Source organism: Cheilinus undulatus, linkage group 3, assembly GCF_018320785.1.
Source record: "Cheilinus undulatus linkage group 3, ASM1832078v1, whole genome shotgun sequence".
Classification (NCBI taxonomy): domain Eukaryota; kingdom Metazoa; phylum Chordata; class Actinopteri; order Labriformes; family Labridae; genus Cheilinus; species Cheilinus undulatus.
In genome coordinates, this window is record NC_054867.1 from 17,587,113 (window position 1) to 17,610,840 (window position 23,728).

The 23,728-nt window shown below is 38.6% G+C and overlaps 1 protein-coding gene across 4 annotated transcripts; it reads right to left on the reverse strand.

Moving 5' to 3' along the window:
- Positions 1–386: 386 nt before the first annotated feature.
- LOC121506796 (6-phosphofructo-2-kinase/fructose-2,6-bisphosphatase 4-like) lies at positions 387–18,769 on the reverse strand. 4 transcript variants are annotated; one of them, XM_041782685.1, is made up of 14 exons: positions 18,613–18,769; positions 12,383–12,499; positions 11,313–11,409; positions 11,164–11,230; positions 10,215–10,289; positions 10,064–10,120; positions 9,851–9,972; positions 9,471–9,678; positions 9,227–9,373; positions 9,029–9,133; positions 8,154–8,283; positions 5,996–6,058; positions 5,844–5,908; positions 387–1,217 (listed from the first exon to the last, which is right to left on the reverse strand). In XM_041782685.1, exons 1-14 carry the CDS (start codon positions 18,665–18,667, stop codon positions 1,158–1,160), a joined length of 1,368 nt encoding a protein of 455 aa, XP_041638619.1. In that variant the 5' UTR covers positions 18,668–18,769; the 3' UTR covers positions 387–1,157. The 4 variants fall into 4 exon arrangements, with proteins under 4 accessions (XP_041638619.1, XP_041638617.1, XP_041638618.1 ...); XM_041782683.1 differs by lacking the exon at positions 18,613–18,769 and adding an exon at positions 13,602–13,865; XM_041782684.1 differs by lacking the exon at positions 387–1,217 and adding an exon at positions 2,053–2,872 and having other exon boundaries at positions 18,613–18,768.
- Positions 18,770–23,728: the final 4,959 nt, after the last annotated feature.

A 23,728-nucleotide genomic window follows, 5' to 3' on the forward strand; every position in this document is an offset into this window, starting at 1 on the left:
GAGCATTACAAAGTTAGAACACATCACTGCACAACAGTGATTTGTGTTATGGTTCAACAAAGAGGACAGTTCTAAAGGAGCATAATAACTTTGACTCTGGTAGTTTTTGTGATTTTTTTTCTGTGTGCCAAACTAAATGTTAGCATCCAAAATAAAACTAGGATGTCTGGAAAGTCAGTGTTAAAATGCCTTGTTCTGTGTAAGAGCATTGGGAAATAAAAGAAATGAAATTATCATAGGGGGGTTGATAATTTTGTCCTCACCTGCTAGTTCTCCCTTGCAGGAGTACTGCTGATTTAAGGGATACCAGAAGCACTCCTGCTCTTTTTCCCTTTTTTAAATACTTGCAAGTTCAACAAATAGATGCAAGAGATTAAGAGAAGTTGTTTTATAAAAATATCAATTTTTATTATAGTTGAGTCAGGATGTACATTTTATCTTTGAGCTCATATTGCACTTTATAATTTCCAATCATGCTCAGTTATGTTCTTCACAAAAAGTATTGTTTCATTTATATTCAAGGTTTGTTGATAAAATCAATTTAACAAGTTTTTAAAAATCCGTTAGTATAAAATTGGCATTTCTCCCTTTTTATTAAAAATCTTCAATGAATTCATTGAAGTCCTTCATCATTTAAGTAGAAATAATTAGAGCATTTTCTTCTTGATAAAACCTTCGTATTGCACGGATTCACTGAAGACACTTTCACATTAAACAATGATTGCACAATATAATACCACGGCACACGTAGCAGACAGTCATAAAATCATTTGATGGCACCACATGGTTAATACTTCAAAATCTTACAGTAATATTTAGTGCCAGGTTGCACAAATTAACACACCACAGTGAATACAGAAACAAAAACACAGGATTCCCCTTAGTGCAAGACAACTGTTTGATAAATAAAGTGGACCTGCTGTGCCAAGTGCATCACAGAGTAGCTTCACAAACACTGAGGCTCTAAAACCCAACAAGTGTTCAGGTTAAGCTCCTTCAAATTCCTTGAAAAGATGGACGTGAGGACAAGTGTGGCAGAGGGAGGAGGCACATCACCCAGACAGTCACCACTGGAGCAGGCTGTGCAGGAACCTGGAAGTGAGTGGGCATGAGTCCGCCCAAAAGAGTGAGAGGAAAGATCAGCCTGCAGCAGCCTGTCAGAGGTGAGGAGGGACGGTCTGCAGGGCGTCTTCAGTCGTGCGATGAATGTTCACATTCTGCAAAGACAAACATCAGTGTCAGGTGAACTTTGAGTAAATATATGGCATGTGCACCAACTAGTTCATAAGTGTAACAAACATCGTTTAACTGGAAATATTTACCAAAAAAATCATTAAAATATAAAGTTATGCACAACGGTCAAGGGTTTTCTGTTTTTCCTAATGTGCTTGAACTTGTCTGTGTATCGTAGAAGTTTGAAGACACTTTGCCATATTAGTGAGGTCATTTTTTATTCATATATAGATACATTTTCACTACAGATGTGTTCTCGTATGCGTCCTGAATGCTTCAGATTCCTCGGAGCACTTGCTAAAATGCCCACCAGCAGTCAACATGCTTGTAATTGAAGCATTTCCATCATTTATTTCTACCACACCATAACTACATGTTAATAAACTTCGATATTACAAATAATCCTTCTTTGCCTTTGGGCAAAATGATATTATTGTAAAATGTGAATACCAAGCATAGATTTTGTTTTAACTCTTTCTCTAGCCAGAGGAAATGTGTGTTTGTCACACAGTAAGAGTTTTGTTCAAGCTGATGAATGGAGGCACTTTCTTATGCATCCCAGCAGAGCCTTTGCATATGAATGAATGGAGAAATGTCTCCAGTCTCCACAGCAGAGTGTGCAGGAAGGGCACAGAACACAGTATCTGATCTGTAGATAGTACAAATAGGAAGGAAATACTCCTCTTTTGATCTGCATGTAATGTGAGTAAGAAATGTACCAGGCAAGACCTATTTAAGCCTGAGACTTTCCTTCAAAGTAAAAGCCCACAACCCCAGCTTTGACTTGCTAAAATGAAGCACAAGATTTTGTTAAGGATGCATGATTTAGATGAGTGTTTATTGAGAAACAAAACAGAAATATATCCTTCTCTTGATTCTGACAGGGATAAATTACGGTGAGAGGATTCACATTGCTGAATAAAAACAGTGAAACAGACTATGTCTGCACTTCAGGATTAGTAAGTGTTTGACATCTTTAAACCCGAGACATACAGTATATATAGACATGTTATAATGAAATAAACATTTAATCTTGAGTGCAAAATACAAAAAATGCACAATCTGCTTTTATTTTGTGCATTTTTGTAAATCTGAGCTTATAGTGTCCTGATTTCTACCCACAGATATAAACAAATAAAGACACTGGTTTAAGTTAAAATAGTTCAGTTTATGAGATAGATTCAGAGAGAAAATAAACTACACATAATCACTGCTGCAACAAAAGAAGATGGCTCTAGTTTCATTGCTTCACAGTTCAGGTGATACTTCAGTTAAAACAACAAAAATTCTGCTTCATATGCAGTCTCCAAAAATGGGAGAACATGTACGACACTCGTGTCACATGAGGATTAATAATCAAAATTGTAAACTGGATTCCAGTCAGTTATCACTTTCATCACTTCTTTATATAGGATTTAAAAACAAACAGAAGACAAGAGCGATGAAAAGTGAGTCAATGAAGGGGGTGGAGAAGAAAGAGCTTGCAGAGTTTGGTGCAGTTTTACAGTGGTACATTGTGCGTAAAGAAGGGGAAGGGGGGTGGAGGTTGGGGTTGGGGTTGGGGTGAGGGGGCACTGCCTCATTGGTGAGCTGGCACTGTAAGCAAAGCCTCCTCTGGCATCCGCGACACTTCTACGTTCTGTTTAATGGAAAAAAAACACAAAGAGGGGTAGGGAATCAAAACACATGGGAGATATGAAATCCACTGAAAACACACTCGACAGCTGGGGAAGGAAGATTCAGTTTAGAGTTTCTTTGTTTACATGGATGAGCTCTGAGTCTGCCTGGACCTGTTGTGTGTGCTCAGTCCAAGTCAGAGAGAAAATTAAACCACACCATGCAAGCATTGCTTATGCTTATCTGCACAAACAGATGAACTCTACATTACAACACATGGAATACCCTGAGATCCAACATAGGGTTCCTAAAAGCTTTTAAAAATCAAATTTAAGGGCTTTTTAAGAATTCAACTGAGAAAAATCAATACCACCTCCTGCCCAGAAAACTGTCAAAAATGAAAAGCATGAGATTTTTTGGTACACCCTGCATTGAATTTTCTGGTTTAATGAACTATTAACAAATGTCAAATGGTAAAAGAGGAAAATTTTATTTAGTCATAAATGCCCAAATTTGATGATTTGTGGTACATTAATGCCTCTAATCTATCAGTAACAGTATATTTATATTTATCAGAACACATTTTGGTGCTAAGCTGATTCTGAACAGTTTAACCTTCAAAAATCAGAATGATATTTTTTGTCAGGGAAGACCTGTTGCAATAAGGGAGGGCTACAAGATTTTTAATGTGGGCAACCTGGTAGCCCAGATGTTAGAGCACTGGGCTAGTGTTTCACAACAGTACAGAGTCTATTTATTCACAGTGAGTCTGACAAAATCAGAAATGGGTTTGGGGTACTCCTCTAGGAAATTTAGAACATCCAACACTGAATTCCCTGAATTATGGAGAATATTTATGCAGGAGGGTGATTAAAACTGTATAAGGTTGGGTAAAAAACAAAGATTGGACAAGGACATGTCTTACTCAAAGTGCCTGCTAAAATTCAAGACTACTCACTTTTTAGACTTAAAGGCTTTTTAAGGCCTTAGATTTTAAATGTGAAATTCAGGAATATTTAAGACTTTTCAAGGATCTACAGGAACCTTGCCAAAGAGAGGTTGCATGAGCATGGGAATGAATAATCCAAAGGCTTTTTCATATTAGGCCCAATTATTTCAAACCCTTTCTTAGTGTAATCGCTTCCCCCCCTCTTTTCCCTCACTGGCCTGCTTTAAGGTTAGTAACATTATTCTGTGCACAAGCCTGCTTGTGTATGTGCACAGTCCAATACAGCTGGTGGAGATATACCCTAATTGTTTGCAAATCTGCCAATACAGAGAAAGAGGCTACAATGGCAACTACTAGCGTCGACATTTGTTCATGCCCGGTGCAGACAATGGGGTCCATTCTGCAGGCAACTATGGATGTTTTTATTGATTTTAAGATGCCAACAACTCTTGTCCTACTAGCATATCTACTGTGGTGCTCAGGATGAAATAAGCTGCTGTGTGAAAATGACATTTTATGAAGAGAGAAGAGACATTAGTGACAAGTACTCTGTGCTCAGGCAGGTTGTATCAACACCTATGCAATGAGCTACACCTATGCTTGACTACACATAAATCATACCCTAGACCAGCCTTTCTCAACTGGGATACCGCAGCACCCTGAGGTACCTTCAATACACTATGTATGTATGTACATACATAAAAGCATGCATGTGTGTATATAATTTATTTATATGCATTAATTATATGTGTATGCATGATTACAGGTATTTAAATGTGTATAGTTTCTGTACCCATGAAATATGCCAGTGTAATATGCTTACATGAGTGCAACTTTTTTCCCCAGTTCAGCAGGTGATCGTGGAGTGAGAAATGCATCTAAGTGTGTTTTTAAGGTCTACACAACTACTCTGTGAAGTTTTAAGCATGTAGTGTGTTTTTTGAATAACAGATTTTGACAGCAGTGACATGAGATTTTAACAAATTTTAAAGGGTGCTTTGGTAGAAAAAGGGTGATAAATGCCATCCTAGGCCACCTCCTTAAGCAGACTTGAACATAGTGGCACAGTGGCAGTGTTCACAGTGATCACATCATCCTAACTTTGGGGTCAAGTGTACTTGGATCCAGGTCTGGATCTCAATGTAAAACCACCATAAAAATTCTAAACTTCACGTTAGCTTGATCATTTTGTTTTAGTTGAAGGTCTGCTAAGTTAAGGCAGAAGTCACTGATAAAATTTTCTTCATTTAATCATGATTTCCCCATCAAATCAAAGCCAAGCTAAACATGCCACAGTAAGGCTTAATTTGACGATTCCTTCAGATAATTTTGAGCAGGCAAACTGAATATCATTTAGTGGAAAAGAGCAGCAAGCTGAACAAGGTTTAATTTTGCTGTCCTCTACAACAGACCATCATCAGATCTTATTTACCTATAGTAAAAGTAGAAAAAAGCAGAGATTGGCCTGGGCAACAAGAAGCTAATAATGTTCATTTTTCACTACCATAATCTGCTTTACCAGTGCCTTTCTGTTTGCTTACCCCGTCTTAAAGATCTGGGCTTTAAAGGAGAGTATGCTTTTGTAAATGGATGAACTGGACTTTATGACACAAGACAAACTGTGGCTCTGTGATTGCTTCATCTTGACCGAGTCAAAGGGTTGGGAGCCAAAAGAAATTTAGCACAAAACAGTACACTTTAATCACAATACTTGGCAAAAGTTGCATTGGAGATATTGGAACATTATTTACTCAGAAGCAGGTCTATGTGTAGTTCAGCTCTGTTTTTTAAAGCTCTGATTACATGTAATCCTCCCATAATCCATAACAGAAACCTGCTCTAATCTCGCTGCTTTTCACAAAACTGGTCATGAAAAACTGATCAGGATGAAGTGCTGGTAAATCTGTGTGCCTGGGGAACACAGTAGTGAAATACGTGACTTTCACAAACACACAATCCTGAAATAGAACCATTTTACCTTGCAAAAATCAGGCCAGTTTGATTGTTTATATGTTGTCATATGTGTATATGTTGTTATACCAACCTCTGGTCTTTCTCGGTGTGTGTTGACAGCCTCCACATTTAAGCAGATAGACTCCACCTTACAGCCTGAGGAGCAAAGAGTTGTTATAAATATTCAGACTACAATCTATACTTTTATTCAATGCATTTATGTAAACAGGAGAGCCAACCTACCATAGGCCACTGGCGTTAGCTTCAGCACAGTGTGCAGCGGGCACTTCAGGTATGGCAGCTCTTCTGTGTGAAGGCAAATATAGCATGCAGCTCATTAAATTAACTTTGAAAACTAAGAACTTGATTTCCAGAAACCTGATCAAGTTTTTCTTTGGGAAGTTTAATCTTTCAATAACCAGAGGAACTATTAATTAAGGGATCTGCTTCCACTGATGCTCTGGAGCAGCAGATCTCAACTGGTCTGGTGTCAGGACCCATGATTACCTCCTAAATAACAAATCGCAACCTAAAAGTTCTTATATTTTTCAATGTCTTTAATGAAAAACTGGCACATTTGGACTTGATATAGAACAAAACATGTGATGAAACAAAGAGATGGAGACGTGCCCTTCAAAATAGGACTTATCGGCACATTTTTTCTAGACACATCTCTGTAATCCACTACAAATGGCTTCACGACCCACCAGCTGAGAACCAATAATCTAGAGAAAGCCAACTACTAAACAAAATGCCTAAATCCTGAATTTACAAAGTCATCTATCAGCTGTGTTCCATTCCCCATTGATGTGTTATGACTACAGAGATGATAGACTAATGTCCTTCAATGTTTTCATTTTCTACTCATAGTTTTGATGAAGAGAAAATTGTTTGATGAATGTATTTGTGTCCAAGGAGCCCAAGGATTTATTAGTTCACACAATATAGCCCTAAAACATAAGTTATGTAATACGAATGTACTTAAACTTAAAGAAGGGATGAGAGAAAATGTGATAGTTGTCAACATGACAATCTTTTAACTGTTCTCTACTCTTCATCGCCAATATCAGGTCAGTAAGCCAGGAGTGAAATGCATTTCTCATGCATTACTCTTAACTAAATTTATCTACATGGTGACAAAAGGATCTTTCTATATTTCTCATAATTCTGTTAAACAAGTTATAAAGAAGTAGGGCTGAACGATACAGTCTACATATCATAACTGTGATATGTGCATATATGATAGTTACATAGCAATATATGTAGTGTCAGTCACATGGCCAAATCTGTTGTTTGATGGAACCAAAACTGCAGAATTTTTCATTTCGTTATCTAATATACAACAACAGCTGTCCTACATCACCTTCAGTAGTCAAAGAGCTGACCACTGTGCATGTAGAGTTTGTCTGTTGCCTGCATGTAAAAACGTACAAACGATGCAGCTGCAATCACATATACACCAGTGTTATGGTTCAAAGACAGATCAAGTTTACTGGACACTTTCAGCCAAATACCTCTAGTTGTCTTAAGCCAGGCATACACTTTGCAAATTTCACCCAAATGAGACACAAACTTTAAGTCTAACGACTGGCTTGGAAGTCACGCTAACTTTCAGTCAGATCCTGCATCGCTTGTCGTGCAGGGTGCAATATTGGCTGACCACGACCCAACTACAGCCTGATGGATTTCTTGCATATTTAGAGCAGAGCCCTGAGCAGAATCTTTGAGGCATCTTGCAAATTATCAAACATCCTAAATAACGATGAAACAGCAGGAATAACTTTCTAATGCCCCCCAATAAAACGGAAATAGAAAAGCAGGAATTATGCTGACCCACGGACCTGGGAATTGATTTGGACACTTTCTATCTTTAAAAAACTGGATTAATTGCAACAACCACAGGCACTGAAAGTCATCTGTTAACTCAGTCACTTGTAATAATCTACCACCAGCACGATGCTCAAGACAGATGCTGAGTTGCAGATATGAAAGTAGAGAATTCTCATTATCAGCAGCACCTTGCCCCAGTGCTCATAACACCATGGCTACATACAAGAACTTAACTTTTAACAGCCATATCAGGATGTCACACTGAAGTGTGGTGTGAGCTCCAGACTGCTCAAGACAGCAAGATTTCTTTTGATTAGAAGTTATAATCACAGGTTGATCACGTAGATTTAATGTAACTTCGAACTTTGTTTGAAACAGTCGATGACGAAGGTCACAAGTCATGCAATCTAAAGCCACGCGATTTTTGTAAAGTCACTTCGTCTGCTCTCCCTTGGCTGTTATTTCTATGCCTCCATGTGTGTCATTTTTCCTTTAAAAAATTGCACCAATAAATCCTGCAATATTGTTCAGTCCAATAAAAGAGTTGATTTTACAGCATTAAGGGACTTGCCTGCCGTCTTGTCCAAGAAATAAGCCAACAAGCAGCGCATGACAGCCTGATGACAGATGACCAGCACGTTCTCCTGTCGCTCCAGCTCCATAATGACAGGCTCCAACCTCTGCACCAGATCCTCATAGGACTGATTTAGGAAAGAAGAAATAGGGACAGATGAGACCGATGGAGAACAGACTGGACTGTGAAAACAAACACCTTTTGCTGCAAAGGACTGAAGAGCTTGTCCTTAATCAAGCAGCATCTTAAGGTGGAATAAAAAAGAGCAAGAGTTTCAATTATGTTAGATAAAACCTCCGTTCTATCAATTTTATTAACACATGGTGAATATTCAACCTAAGGTAATATCCATTAACATTTTAGCAGGTGAAGAAAAATCTATTTAGGCCGTCTAGACAAACATTAGCTTCACCATAATTCCCCAAAGCCTAGCATCAACAGCGCTGTCTGCCTGTGCAGCTAACTAATGCCCATATCCATCTTCCTGTGTTAAGATTAATGGAGTGCTAATGGGATGGACTTAAGGTGGGAACACACCAGAGGGCATTCAGGCTCATAGTAAACAAACTGGCAGCACATTTTGGCACACAGACAGACAGACTTATCTTTGTTTACTGGGATCTGCTTTTTGGCAGAGTCTGTCTTAAGAGACTGCTTGTACATTTTGAGATTCATTAGCAGAGTTATTGGCCAGTGGCCACCTGGATGAAATTTAATTGTGTTTGTGGTCACGTCTCCTTTTGTTCTCAAAAAAGGGCCTTCAGTAAATTGGAAAATTCCAAAATTCAAAGAGAAGCTCACAGTACAAATTGTGCCACAATAGTATTAACAGAAAGGGACACCATATTATTTACATAACCAAACTGACTGACCTCTCCTTTCGGGTAACGATAGCGGTATTTGTCTTGGTCCCTTAGAGCAAACTCCAGAGGATAGTGGTCCTGGATTTCTTCGTACATCATCTCCTCACACACGCCCTAAAATTACATCACCCATGGATTAAACGTTGTCATTTTCCCCACACATTACAGTGAAACGCCATGCTGAGCAGTAAAACATGCTGCACTCACTGCATCAATCTCGTTCAGGACCTTCCACTGCTCATAGGGCACACTCAGAGCCTCGGCTGTCTGGATGGTTCTCTTCATCTGACTGGTCCACACTTTCAGGTCACTGATGCCCTGTGACTGGATGAAGTGGCTCAGCTTCTTAGCAAACTGCAGTGAGAAAAAATGGCAACCTAAATATTTTATTTAGCTTGGGGAAAAAGCTCCAAAGATAGATCTCTCTCTGTTATGAAAGATTTGGATGTACCTCTTTGCCTCTCGGTGTGAGGCCTGAGTCTCCTCCGATTCGACCCTTGACGTTTAGTTCACTCTCACCGTGGCGACACAGGTAGATAGAGCGTGGTGTGATGTGAATATTCATGAGGTAGTAAACAATCCGGCTCTGGATGTGGTCCAACACTCTGTTTACCAAGTACCGCTGACCCACGTCAATTATTTTAATGTAAGAGAGATCCCTGTGGAGGTGCCAAAGAGAATTGAACCATTCTGTTTAGCAGTATACAACACCACAGAGATAGACAGTGAACAGAAAGGGGTGCTTGTATGACAAAAGGTGGTGCTAATTAAATTACAAAACTAATAGGACATACATATGGCATATATTAAAGCCCGCCAGCTTCTCCTTACCTGTCCAAGACTTCATCCAGTGTCTCATAGGAGTTTTCATAACATTTAATCCTCTTCATAAAGTCCTCCACTGCCTCTTCTGTGTTACAGTTGGTGTAGTCAGGGCTCCCCAGCTTCACTTGCTGAACACAGAAAACAGCAGAGGAATGAGGAGAAACAGGATAAGGAGTCTCTTTAGATAAAGAAAAATACAAATAAACCCCAGACACTCACCACAATGTTCTCCTGTATTACATCTGGGTCTTCACACACAGACTCAACAAAGAACACCTAAGGGAGAAGCAAAATGAGGGAAGCAATCTAAGTGGGAATAATCGACTAATGCAGTTTGTGCCCCTCCTTGATTTGTCACCCAGCGAGTTACCTTAAAGCCATTCTGCTCTGCAAACTGGATGATGGTTTCCCTCCTTTCTCTTGTTGTGTTTGTTGCATCAAAAACCTTTAAATGGCAGAGCAAATGTGAGTAAGACTCAAAGAGTTATTCACTGCATTTAAAGTACAATCAGTGTTAGGATTTGGGTATTAGAATTGGGATTCCTGGGTATTTGAAAAAGCCACTGATGCATCCAAGACGACTCCACTAGACTAACATGTCAGAATTGTTCTTACGTCATCCTCTAGTTTGAGGCCCTAACCTTACGTTAATGGCATGAATCCTAATGCCTACCAATAGGACAGCATTTGCTCCATATCTCTGCACCGTCATTCACCAGAGTGAGTCCATACTTTTTCTCCCTTCGGAGATCTTATGTGTACATACAGTGAAACTGTTAGGTTAATTGGGCTTTTTTTCTTTACATTATCACATTAATACCTCAAGCTCTATCTGAAGGAGAGCCAGTTTTTGTCATACTCTAGATACAATGGGACAAGTCTGTTATAATCACATGGAGCTCTCTGTTGAAGCTATGATTAACATTCTTTGACACGCCTCCCCCACAACCTATGAATTCACGCAAAGTCAAGATACTGTTGTGACGTCAGCATTCCATAAGCTGTTTGGATGACACATGTGGTGTGGCCAGGCTGTCATCCAAGAAGGAACAAGATTTTCATTGCGTAGTCAACTGGTGCAGTTGTGAACAACAAAAGAAAATCAAGTCATCTGAGCCTTTAGTGTAACAATAAATTTTTTACAGGTGGCAGTGGATGCATTTACTTAAATAACTGAATGAAACACATGGGAAGGTTTTAAATAACATGGCAGTGATACGAATACCATAGGAGAAAAAAAATTAGTGGAGGACTTGATAATATTTTAAAAAAACTGATACCACCTAATCCTATCCAGCACCTAAAAGCATTCCACTTACTGCAACCTGGCCTCCTTCTTCTGTGAGGTACTGTCGCACATCGTTTAACGCCGCTGAAGCACACTGTCTGTAAACACAATACAGATATAAATGTCACACAGCTGGTGGAAAATAAATCAATAACAACCAAGACCAGTTACCACTCTTACCTCCTGATCTTTAAACCCTCCTCATTGTCTGGACGGAAAAACTCAAAAGACTTGTAGATCTTCACAAACTCTCGCCTGTACTGCCCAACATTGAACTCTGTTGAGAAATGAAAGCACAGACCTTTAGGATCATTTCAGGACAAAAATAAAACTAGTAAAGGTACATCTTGGACTCTTATGTGGACCACACATTACACGATAATCATTCAGATTGTCAGGCTGAATCCCTCCTTCTGACTAAAGTCAGCAAGTCAGTGCTGTATTGATCCTCTTGTTTTACACCACGCAAACAAAACTGTGAGTTCTCTGTGATTATTTGTCACCATGCGTGGGGTCTCACATTAAAAAGATCCATTAAGATTTTAAAAATCTTCATGTGTGTTGCCAGGGATAGGAAGTGATAAGATTTTATCAATACTGATGTCATTATCAAGTCTGCTACTGGATTCAACTTTTATCGATTAATTCCTGTGAATTGTATTTTTGGTAAAAGTAGACTATAGGGTTTTCACTGTTAACAACTCATATTTTATTGAGTCTCCTTCACTCTGAACACTGAATAAGACATATGCCACTTTCATGGAGAATCAATGAAAGAAAATGTCTCAGTTAAATAAAAAATCTCCTTGGATCTTCAATCTCTGAACTGGAATTAGAATACAATACTGCAGCTCATTTTCTTTAAAAGATAAAACCAGTCTCTGGATCCTAAATCTCTGGGCATATAAAAATACAAGCCTTGCATGAAATCACTGTTCGACAGACATTGCATGTTATTTTTTTGAGAAATGAAGCCATATTTTTGTTGCCTTGGCCTGTTTTTGTAACTGTCCATTACGTTTGCTTCCTGACTTCTCTGTTCTTGTTTGCCCTAACTGCCACTCGCAAGACTGTTTTTTTCACACAGAATAGTTAAGATTTTATGTAAATGATGTTGATGGATTTAAACAATTGGAACCGGTTCTTAACTGGAACCTGTTCTTGATTCCCATCCCTATGAATGGCAAGCTTGACACAAAACTTGACCTCTACAGCTGTCTAGTTGTTTATGAAACACTGAAAAGGCGTACCTCTGGTGGGAACTCCAATCCAGTTAAGATAGCGGGTCAGCTTCTTGGAGATGTAGGTCTTCCCTCTGGCAGGAAGGCCCACTGTCACAATCAGGGTAGGACAGTTTGTCATGCATACTGCAATGAAAGAAAGAGAGGGAAGAACAGCTTAAGTCTCATGAACTCATTTCACACATGGCATGAGGAAGGTGTGGCTGATTTCAGTGTTAATATGCAACTAAACCAGAAAGTTCATTTCTCTCTCTGAATTTCTTGCTTTTGGCTCAATCTCTTTCAAAATCTGCCTGGAACTATCTTGCATATTACATAATACAATAATGATATTAAAGTTTTGTATTAACTCTACATTGTCCTTATCGCTGTGTGTATCTGGTGTCATGGGGCATGAAGACAACCACTTAGCTATGAATATGTTGTCACCAGGAGCAGAGGCCATGGTGGCATATGTGAGGATTTGTGAAACCACCAACATTGAGTTTCAACACTCAGTCACAGTGGATGCACAGATGTCTGGGTTAGAGACCACAACTATGACAGAGCTCTTCCTTCGCCCTGCCCATGTTTAACAAAGTGGTGGTTGCTGATTTTACCAAGAAACTTATGCACAGTACCAGCCACCATGAACTCAACATATCTAATTGTTCAAGTCTCATGGTTCAAATTCCCTTCACAGCCAGGCCACTGTGAGGAGACACTGGCTGCACACAGAAGTGACCTATGTGAGCACGGATAAAATGCAAAAGCTCATCCATAGTGCAAATCACTCACATGACTGAAGAGACACAATTCCTATTTACCAACAGCTGGTGCTTGACTTGGCACATAGTAACAATGTGATGAACATCCCCAGCACCAGTCTTTTCTCCTCGATACGAGCTGCCTTCATCTGCGTGAGCATTCAGAGTGCTTACATAACGTTGTGAACCAGATGGCTGCAGCACAGCAAGACTACTGAACTCTGCGAACTGAGCTCCACGCGCCCATTAACGGTAACGTTAGCATGGGGCATGAAAGCAGGTTGTGAAATAACGCTAAATGCTGGGGACGGATTATCGTTAATTATTCAGTTCACCGCATAGGGTTTGGCCGTGTGCTCGCAAACGTGAACAACAAACCTCTCATGGAGAAAATGAGAAATATCTGCTGGTAGACATCAAATAACGGGAGAAATAGCGGTACATAAAGATGCTAACATTTGCCGCCACGTTGTCATACGCACCCTTTCTTTGAGAAATGTGTTTTTCGGGAAGGCCATTTTTACACGGCATCCAGATCTTCTTGAGCGGATTTTGGGTGAGTTCCCGCGGGTTTGTCGGGGTTTTTTCCTCCATTCCGTCTTGAGGTGAGTTGGAGGCAGCCGCGGCGGGAACACGGGGCCTTTTCCCGTGATGCTGCTCTGAAGGTGACCGGTGTTTCATCCGCTCTGCTCTGCGGGGATGGAGGAGATGTTCACGTACCCCGGTCTCTCTCGCTGTGCTGCTGTCACGTGCTCCAGTCTGGCCACAGTTTAACGGTTGGCCGTAATGACTGCAGTACGGACGCAGCACATTTCTGCTAACCGTAAGTAATATGAACTGCGCTGCTGTTTGAGCATTACAGCGTCAAAGATGTTGTCTCTTGAAGCCTCCAACAGGTACTAGCTATAAGAAAATCCCGATTTGTGAATGTGAAAAGGCCTATTGTTACACCGTTAAATTATGTAACAAACTCACAAAAATGTTATTTCGAAATTTAAAAAGAAATGGCATATAAGGACTTCATTTAAAAATGGCATACAGTGTGTGTTGTTATGACCTTATCTGTATGAAGAAAATTTAGTATTTTAAAAACAACACAATGTTAGCTTACCATAAAAAATGAGAGCTTGTCCTATTTCAGACTTTCAGAAAAAATCAAAGAAATGCTTGTTAACTCTTTACTGGCTGCATTTCTTTAACAGTTTGAATTCTTCCTGATTTTATTTTATCTTACACTCTTGCTTTGGACTGTTGTTTTGAGAAAAAAATGAAGACATACAGTACTTTTTTCCAATTTGATCTTTGTCCAATACTATTTAGTGTATTTATTACAGCCCAAGCAAAAAAGAGGATATAATGACACTAAAAACAGAGAAATTATATCAAACATTGTAGTTTTCATTTAAGATAGTTCTTAGATCATTACTATATCTGTTTGGGAAAAATAAAAGTGGCACTGATGGCCTAGAGGTTATGTCGCACCCCATGTATGGGGGCAGCTGCAATTCAAGTCCAGCCTGTGGCTCCTTTCCAGCATGTCTCTCCCCCACTCTCTCATCCCTGTTTCTGACTTTATCCTTCTCTCTAAATGAAGGCAAAAATATATTGTACTGTGCAGAACTTTTGGGTGTTTGGGCAAAAAACTGAGGCATAAGTAAGGCATAGATTAAGCCACCTGAGGGCAGAAAGGAGGATTGACACAACCTAGGCTGTGCTCCGGATGCTCTTAGCATATTACCAGGAGCACGTAATAATAATAATAATAATAATAATAATAATAATAAAATATACATAATAATATACATAATAATGTTGGAAAAAACACATCCTTACGGCACAGTAAGCGGTGGATGTGGTGGGTAAGCATGGCCTAGGGTACCATCTGGGCAAGTAAAATAAATTTAAAAAAAGCTTTATTTAAGACTGCAGTTTTTTCCATTCAAGATGTTTTTAAACTTTGCATGATTAAATCTGTTAAAGAAAAGAAGGCTTGTTGGTGCAACCTAGGAGGGCAGGAATGCAGAATGGCATTTGTGAAAATGTATATGCCTACATTGTTTTAGGATGAAATGTTAAGTTGATCTAAGAACTTTAGCATTAAAACAATGGGTATGGTATCATTACTCTGTTAAAATGTTGCCACATGTTTGAGAAAGTAAACTTATTATCTACTTGAACCATTCTCAACAAAAAACTTTTACGACAGAATTTTATCTGAAATACTTCATGTGGCAAAACTGTGTCACCATTGATGATTGGTACAGTTGCAACAAATGTTACTCAATTTAGCAGCTGAGCTTACCAAAAGGAAGGAAATAAAAAACACTGAATGAAGGAGAATTTAAGTCATTTTTCTAACAGATGCATTTGGAGCTGGTTGAACAGTTTTGCCCTTCTTAAGCCTGAACAGAGGTCTAATCAGCTTGAATTCCTCCAAACACGTGTGTGGTTGTACTTTCACCATGTGTTTAACATTGCTGAGAGATTGCATTATGTTCCATCTTATCCTAATAGTTACTAAATCTTGACCCTCAGTTAAGTTTGACGATTTCACAGGACTGCTTTCAAAATGTTTGCCTTCAAAACAATTCATGCAGTTTACTTTGAGGAAAAATTAGCCAAAAGCTGAATAGTTTGGTGCCCAACAATACGTGCCCAACTCTGACTTGTCAAGTTATCTCCAATAAAAGAGGTCCAAAGAGAAAATTCTGCTATCTACACCATATCTTGGAAATGCATGTTCTCAGTTAACATTTTTTTCTATTTTTCCTGTTGATAGCACTAATAGTAGCACTTTGTATACCAGTTGATACCACACAAAGTGCATAAAACAGAGGACCAAATGCTATCTGCATCAGCACACATCGTCCATGAGGTGGCAGTCTAATCCACTGTTTCTCTGAGCTGACCCAGCCATACAAACACCTGTAATGTCATCCAGCTCAACCTCCTGCAGCAGCTTCTGTAATTCAACAGGATGTTATTCTAATAATGCTTATAGATTAAGGAAGAGGAAGTGTAATTTAAAATATATATTTTGTATACTCTGCTCATCTCCAATAAATACAGTCTGCTCTATTAATGCAGTCAACAGCAACCACACTGGCCACTGTCACTTTATTAGGTACACCCAATCAACTGCTCATAACTGCATATATAAACCAATGCAATTAGGCATGTAGACATGGTCACAATGATCTTCTCAAGTTAAAACTGGGCATCAGAAAGAGGAAGAAATGTGATTTAAGTGACCTTGAATGTGCCATGGTTTTTGGTGCCAGACTGGCCAGTCTGAGTATTTCACAAACTACAAATCTGCAGGCATTTTCACTCATCTCTAGAGTTTGCAGTGAATGGTCTAAAAAGCAGAAAACATCCAGTGAGTGACAGTTCTCTGGGCCAGAGTACCTTGTTGTTATCAGAGTTTAGAGGAGAGTGGCCAAACTGGTTTAAGCTAGAAAGGTAACTATAACTTAAATGATCACTAATTACAATAGCAGAGGAGCACTTCTGAATGCACAGTATTGTCAGACCTTAGCAGATGTACCACAGCAGCAGAGGATCACACCATTTGTCATTCTAGTCACAGGTTGGGTATTGATTGGGTTTCTTTCAATACTGGTGCAAAATTGATACTTTTTAAAAGGTGGCAATGCCTACTGGGTGCCTGAACTGATACTTTAAGGAGAAAGTCTGCAGCTGAATAAAAGCTGTCTCAGTGATTCAGATACAAGATGCCAATAGAACATATAAGTAAAGGAAGCAGGTGTAACTTCTTAACATAACGTATTTAATGCCTGTCCTTTGAAGTACCAAAATGAGGAACTGAAATCAGTCTTGTAATTTGGTACAGTAGGCATTAAATGTGTTGGCACTGGTACTATGTTGGTACTGGATTTTTAATACTCATCCCTTCTCCTGTCAGTGAAGAACAGGAAAATGAGACTACAATTCACACAGGCTCACCAAATTAGAAAACAAAAGATTGGAAAAACATTGCCTGATCTGATGAGTCTTCATTTCTGCTGTAACATTTAAATGTTATTGTCAGATTTGGCAGAAACAATAAGAATGTTCACCAGACCATCAACAACCATGGCACTCTCCAAGTCACTTAAATGATCTTTTCTCCAAATTCTGATGTTCAAGTTGAACTCCATCAAATCATCTTTACCGTGTCTTCACGCATGAATACATTGGTTGCTGCAATGTCTGCAATGGCTGATTAGTTATATTAATGAAAAGTTGAGCAGGTGTACCTAATGAAGTGGCAGGTGAGTGATCACATAACCTGGATAAATCAAGTCTCAACAGAACTCAAGTATGATCTTTATAAGGTTTACGTTTTAAACTAGATCTACAACATACACTATATGAAGCTCCATGTGCGGTCTTTGCCGGTGGATTAACAGGCCTGCGACCTAAATATGGTGAGATGAAGGATTTCTAATTAAAAACCTCTTTCTCTCACAAATTCCCTAAATGCTTGCCGACTATAATACATGTCAGGTTCATCAGGTCCACATATAAATGGCACGGCCACTCATGCTAGGCTGTATTTTGAGCCTTTCCATTTGTTTGAAAGAAACATTTGGGTGCTTTAAAACACCCACACAAAGTGAGCTACTTGCTGTAAAAGTTGTTTAGGTCACTTGTGTGGGCTTTTTATAGAAGCATATCTAATCTGTATAAAACCACAGCAGTTTGTGTAAATTCAACAGAAGATAGGCATTCATTCCAGCCCTGTATGGACTGTGTCTGATAGTTTCCACTGAGGGTAAATGAGGTTTCTTGCACACAGTAGCACACAAGGAAACGAACAGGAAACAGATGAGTGCTCCTCCTCCTCTCAGTATACAGTATAGCTATCAGGCTCTGATTGCAGCTAGCAGCATTTAGCCTGTCCTATAGCAGACAAGTCATTGTACAGTACAGTATGTACACATTACATTCAGCAGAAAACAGCCTGCAGGCACACAGCTAAAGCCCAGGACCCAACATCTATATGTGAATAAAACTGAAATGTTAAGCATTGCATCGCAGCAGCCCAGTATGAACAACAACAGCCAAAAACACAACCAGAAAACGCGAAGCATCTTCATCTACATCATTTACATTTCTATGTGTGTGGGATATGAATTTATCAATAATAGAGACTATCTGCCTGGAGAGGTTGTGTTTCAAAATTTCTGCACCCCGTAAAACACCCTTCTGTCTCTTCATCCTCTGTGTGACTGACAGCAGCACTGTTGCTGGAAGCGATACGGCGGGTAAGTTAATATAAAACAATGATAATCGCATGTAGTTGTGATGTAGGGGAAAGGTCTCGGTGACAGCGCCAACACCGCGTCAGGCAGCACGTCGACTACTCTTGTTTACGTCTTGGAGGGCTGCTCGACCTGCCTCTAACTGCTCTCCCTCCCTCCTTCCTACGAATAAAAATGCATACAAAACTGCACAGTGTATTTAAGCCTCCAAAGCGAGCTGTCTTACCCGCTCTCCCCTGGTTCTGAGGGGGCTTGGACCGGTTGGAGCAGCCTCTCATCATGGGCGTCTGTCTGATGGAGCGCGGAGCAGCCTGGCGGTGTACGTGCAGCTCTCACTGATGCACACTGTTACACACTCCCTCTGTATGTGGGTGTTTGTGGACGTGAGTGAGCTCTAAGGCTGTATACAAAACTGGATGGAGGTAGGTACAGCCTACCTGCCCCAAACACCCTCCTCCATCCAATGATAGTGGAAACTGGAGACAGCACCCCCTTTACTGGAAGGGGTTGAGCAATTCTCTTTCAGAAATGTTTCAGGATCTATTACAGAATATAGTCATGCAGCTTCACTTAGGGCTGAGCAGTATGGACCTAAAATCATTTCAGTATTTTTTCAGAGAACCGATATTTACCTCAGTATTTTTAGACGGGTCTGGCTGCGGACCATTCATCTCGCTGAATATCTCAAAACAGGCATACACACTAAAACTTTAAAAAAAAAAATCAGATTAAACTTCCGTTTAGGCTAAGGGTTGGGGTAATGGTTTGGATATCAAAAGTTCAAAACCTGACCAGTAAAACCGAATGACAAAATATTTGACAAAGCTGAGTAAACAGCCTGCTTGAAGGGAAAATGCACATCTTACGTAGCTCCTTTAGCTGCGTAAGATACGTAGATAACAGAGCTACGTAAGCTAAAGCTAAGCTCACAAAGCAGCCATGAAAGATACATAGGTACGCAATCTATGTGGCGAAGTAAGTTCAAGCTACATTTGTTAAAGCTTAAGTTGTTTAAGCTAACTTAGCTGCATTGGCTTATGTAGTAACATAAATTATAAAGCTAGCATTTCTATGTTAGCTTTAGCCAAAGTTGTTTAAGATAACATAGCTATATTGGCTTATGTAGTAACGTTAATTATGTAGCTAGCATATCTATGTTAGCTTTAGCTAAAGCTAAAAAAGCCACCTCTAAACTTTTGAAAGGTGGTCTGGCTGCAGACCACAGCTGTCAGACATCCCATGTTGCAGAAAAGTATTGTGAGATGCCGCTTCTCTGAGAATGGAGTGGATGTAATTTGTACAAAGTATTTCCTGGTATGTTTATTCAACGTTATTTATTTAAAAAGTCTGGCTGTTACATTTATGAAATAACCACATTGCAAACAGTACAGACTAAGTAACATGTCATACTTTTAACTAAAACTAGGTTAGAGAACTAATCTGAGATTGAGTCATGTGACTAGTTTTAGAAGTAATTACACCAGCAGTAGCTCACTTTATTTTCAATAGCTGTGGCTGAAGTTAATGGTTAGCTACGTAGTTCTTACTATGTAAGACACTGTAGAGCTACAGTGTCTAAATCTAACGTATCTAACGTAATCTAAATCTAAGGTAGATCTACATTAGATTTAGCTTTAGCAAATATAGCTAATGCAAATGTAGCTACATAACCTAAGTAGCTACATAGCATAGTTAGTTTAAGCAAAGGTATCATATGTAGCTAACACATTTTTTGTTTGCTTAAGATACATTAGCTAGGTAGCTATTTTACATGAATAAAATATGGCTTTTTGAGATTTTGAAAAACTGTAAAAGGTGAACAGATTTCAGCTACATTACCAACATAGCTTATGTAGCTAACATAGCTTTGTTAGCTTAAGCCTTAGCTACATTAGCTGTCTTAGAATGTTTTCCTTGTAAGCAGACTGTTTTGTTGGCCTTCTTAAATGTTTTATGATCAGGTTTTGCAGGTCAGATTTTTTTTGAAAGTTTTCGTGTGTGTTTCTGTTTTGACAGAGGTGGCGTCTCACCGTATTGGCCTGTGAGAGGGGGCATCTAAGAGCTGCGGTCTGAAGCCAGACTGTCTTGAAAAAGTTGCCAAAAGCCCTATGAAACTCCTTTAAAAAATTGTTTTGTCCTGTCTCTTTGACTTGTCGTATGTTTTGTATCATCTGCATTTCTTTAAAAAAATCTGGGTCACAAATTGTCATTAAAGAATTTTAGGGCCGTATGAAATTCATTTTTACTTTTTCTAGATTTCGTTTAGTGTATTCCCTTTAACACTACGTTTATCACCAGGCATAGTTATTTGAATGTAAATGATTGAAATGTCCTCATTTAATATACGGTGCTTAACAAATTTATTAGACCACCACCCAAAGTAAGGTTTATGCTACAGCTGCCCTAAATTAACAGCACTGGTCAAAATAGTAAAACCAAAATGATTTTTTATGTTTCTGCAATGGTTAATACACCAATATGTAGAATCTCTTTAACCCATATGATATTTTTAATGCTAAAATATAAATATTACTGTTATCCGTGAATTTTCAAATGTACTGATTTACAAAAAAATTGAAAAAATAGTAAAGCACAGTAATACTTCTTGATTAATATGTCAAATTATAGTTATTTACTTGCATTCCTGAACAGAAAAATGAGTTTTAGTGGTTGAATGTTATGCTTGATTCATTTCTGACTTCTCAGAGAAGCCCAGTGAGCCGGCTCAAATTTAGGTATAAAAAGGTGAATTCAGTTTGAAATCCCTCATTCCTGTTCAAAATGGTAAAACGTGGAGAGCTCACTGAAATTGAAAGAGTCTGCATTAAAACACTTCATGATGCTGGATGGTCTCTGAGACAGGTGGTCTAATAAATTTGTTAAGCACTGTATAATCTTAAATTTAGTGATGCAACACAACATTGCTCAATATTTCTCTGTATTTCAAGTCAAAACAATTAGCTACTACATAATGATTCAGCATAACATTTCACTAACAGGTGCAAGTACAGACAAATACTGCTTATACGTAAGCTTTAGCTAAACAGTTTCTGGTAAAAGCAAATTACTTGACTGTAAGCAAAAGTCCATTTCAGATTTGTTGTTTCCTGAATCAACAGACTAGTATAAAGAATTCATTCTTGTCAGTAGTAGTATGGTGGCCTGGCTAGTATTAGCAGCACAGTGTTATTCCTTGTTTTTCACATGGCTTTTGAACAAAACATAGTCATTACAGGTAGTTTTACATTTTGAATCAACAGTATGTTGATAGGATTTAAAATACAGCATATCACCAGACAAAGAAAAGTCCTGTGGGAACTGTTGTATTTTGGGTAAGTGTTGAGTTACGCAGGTAATTTGCCAACTCAAAAACAATTTCAGGCAGCTGCTTGTATCATTTGGGAGGAGCGGTTGAGTGTTTGTGAAGGGACACAAGGACTGTGTCACATATTAGTTTCTTCTGTCTTCTCACGAAAAGAAGCAAACAAATTATGCATTTAATAGTAACATTTAATAGTACATCCCGTATTTATTGCCCGTTTCTGAGTTTCCGTTTGTTATTCTGTGATTGTAGTCATCATAGGGCTTTACAGTTTACAGTTGGTCATCAGTCTCAACTAGTTGAGAACCACCGGTCCAAATTGTACAAAAACACAAGAAACATTGACATTCTATATCTGTTTGATTTAAATGATCATTGGTTACAGAAACATATTGATTCTTTGTCATATTTTAATATAAACTTCATATAACCCATATTATGGTAGCCTATCTATTTGAGATGTTGTAGTATGTCTTGAAATCTTGATGGATTTCCCAGCCCTAGTTTACTAAAGCAGACAATTCTAGAAAAAAATACTCCAATATCATACATTCAAATGACAGATAATCCATTTAAAAAGAAATGTTCTGTATTTTTGTGCACTTTTTATGCAAAAAAAAGAAACATAATTACCTATTCACATATTTATGTATGTATGTGATGTTCATTGCAGTACAAAGCTGGGGTCAATCCAGGAATATAACAGGAAGAACCTTCCAGGAATATTATACTCGTTCAACTTGTTTTTCTCTCACTGTTTGTAAAAACATTCTCTACATGTTGGCTTTTCGTTGTCTGATCAACAACTCAGTGTTGATTTAGTTAAACACAAGTAATGGGAACTGTCTCTTTCACATCAGATTAACACAGATTTCAACTTTATCTGATCTAAAGCAAGTCCCTCACAATACAAACTGATTGCATAATTGTGCACTGGATTACAGTGACACACCTAAAGCATTCTTAATGCAGTCGATTGTTTTCAATATGCCAGACAGATCATCTGTGTAATCAAGGTGTGATTATGAAACACTCACAAAAAAATCTCGCCACGATGACTGTATTAATTACACTACGGGTTTCAGAAACCAAAACAAGGCCTAGATTCAAAGCAGTCAGTGAGTCAAAGAAGATTTAAAAGAAAATTCTACTTAGCCTATAAATGTTCAACAAAAACAGATGTGGACAGTTGGCTGAATGAGAAACACTGTTCAGGGCACAGTGTTTCCTTTTTGTTCAAATTCTTGCTGCAGAATTATGACTGAGCTGGAGTTTGTTAAACACGTTCTTGATCAAACCAGGAAAAAGTGCATTACAGTAATCCAGATAACAAGCAGTAAATGCATGAACCAGAATCTTACTGTGAAAGGAAGTATCTTGCATGTAAATATTTTATAAAGCTGTTTGAGGTTGACTGGTGGTATTTTACTGAAGATTAAGATCATTGCCCACACTTACATGCTACAACAGAAAGTACAAGCTTTAAAATCCAGTCGATCATGGTTACTTCTAGTCATTTTAATAAAAAAATGTTATGATAGCTTGACATTTTGTGTGCTCTTAACTAGTACAAATGTTTTACTGATACAATTCAGCCACCTTTTACAAATCATTACATAGAGTGCATTCAGAAAGTCTTCAGACCCCCTTTACGTTTTTTTGTTTTTCTTGCAAATCATTTACAAACCCTTTGCAAAAACTATTGAAATTTAGCTTAGGTTCCTCCCATTTCTCTCAATCTTCACTGAGATGTTTCTACACCTTGATTAGAGTCCACCTGTGGTAAATTAAATTGATTGGACATGATTTGCAAAGGCACACACCTATCTATAGAAGACCTCACAGCTGACAATGCATAACAGAGCAAAACCCAAGCCATGAGGTCAAATGATCCTGTCTTTGAGCTCAGAGACATGAGTTTTGTGAAGCACAGATCTGGGGAAGGCTACAAAAAAAATCTATGGCACTGAAGGTTCCCCAGAGCACAGTTGCCTCCATAGTTCTTATATGGAAGAAGTTT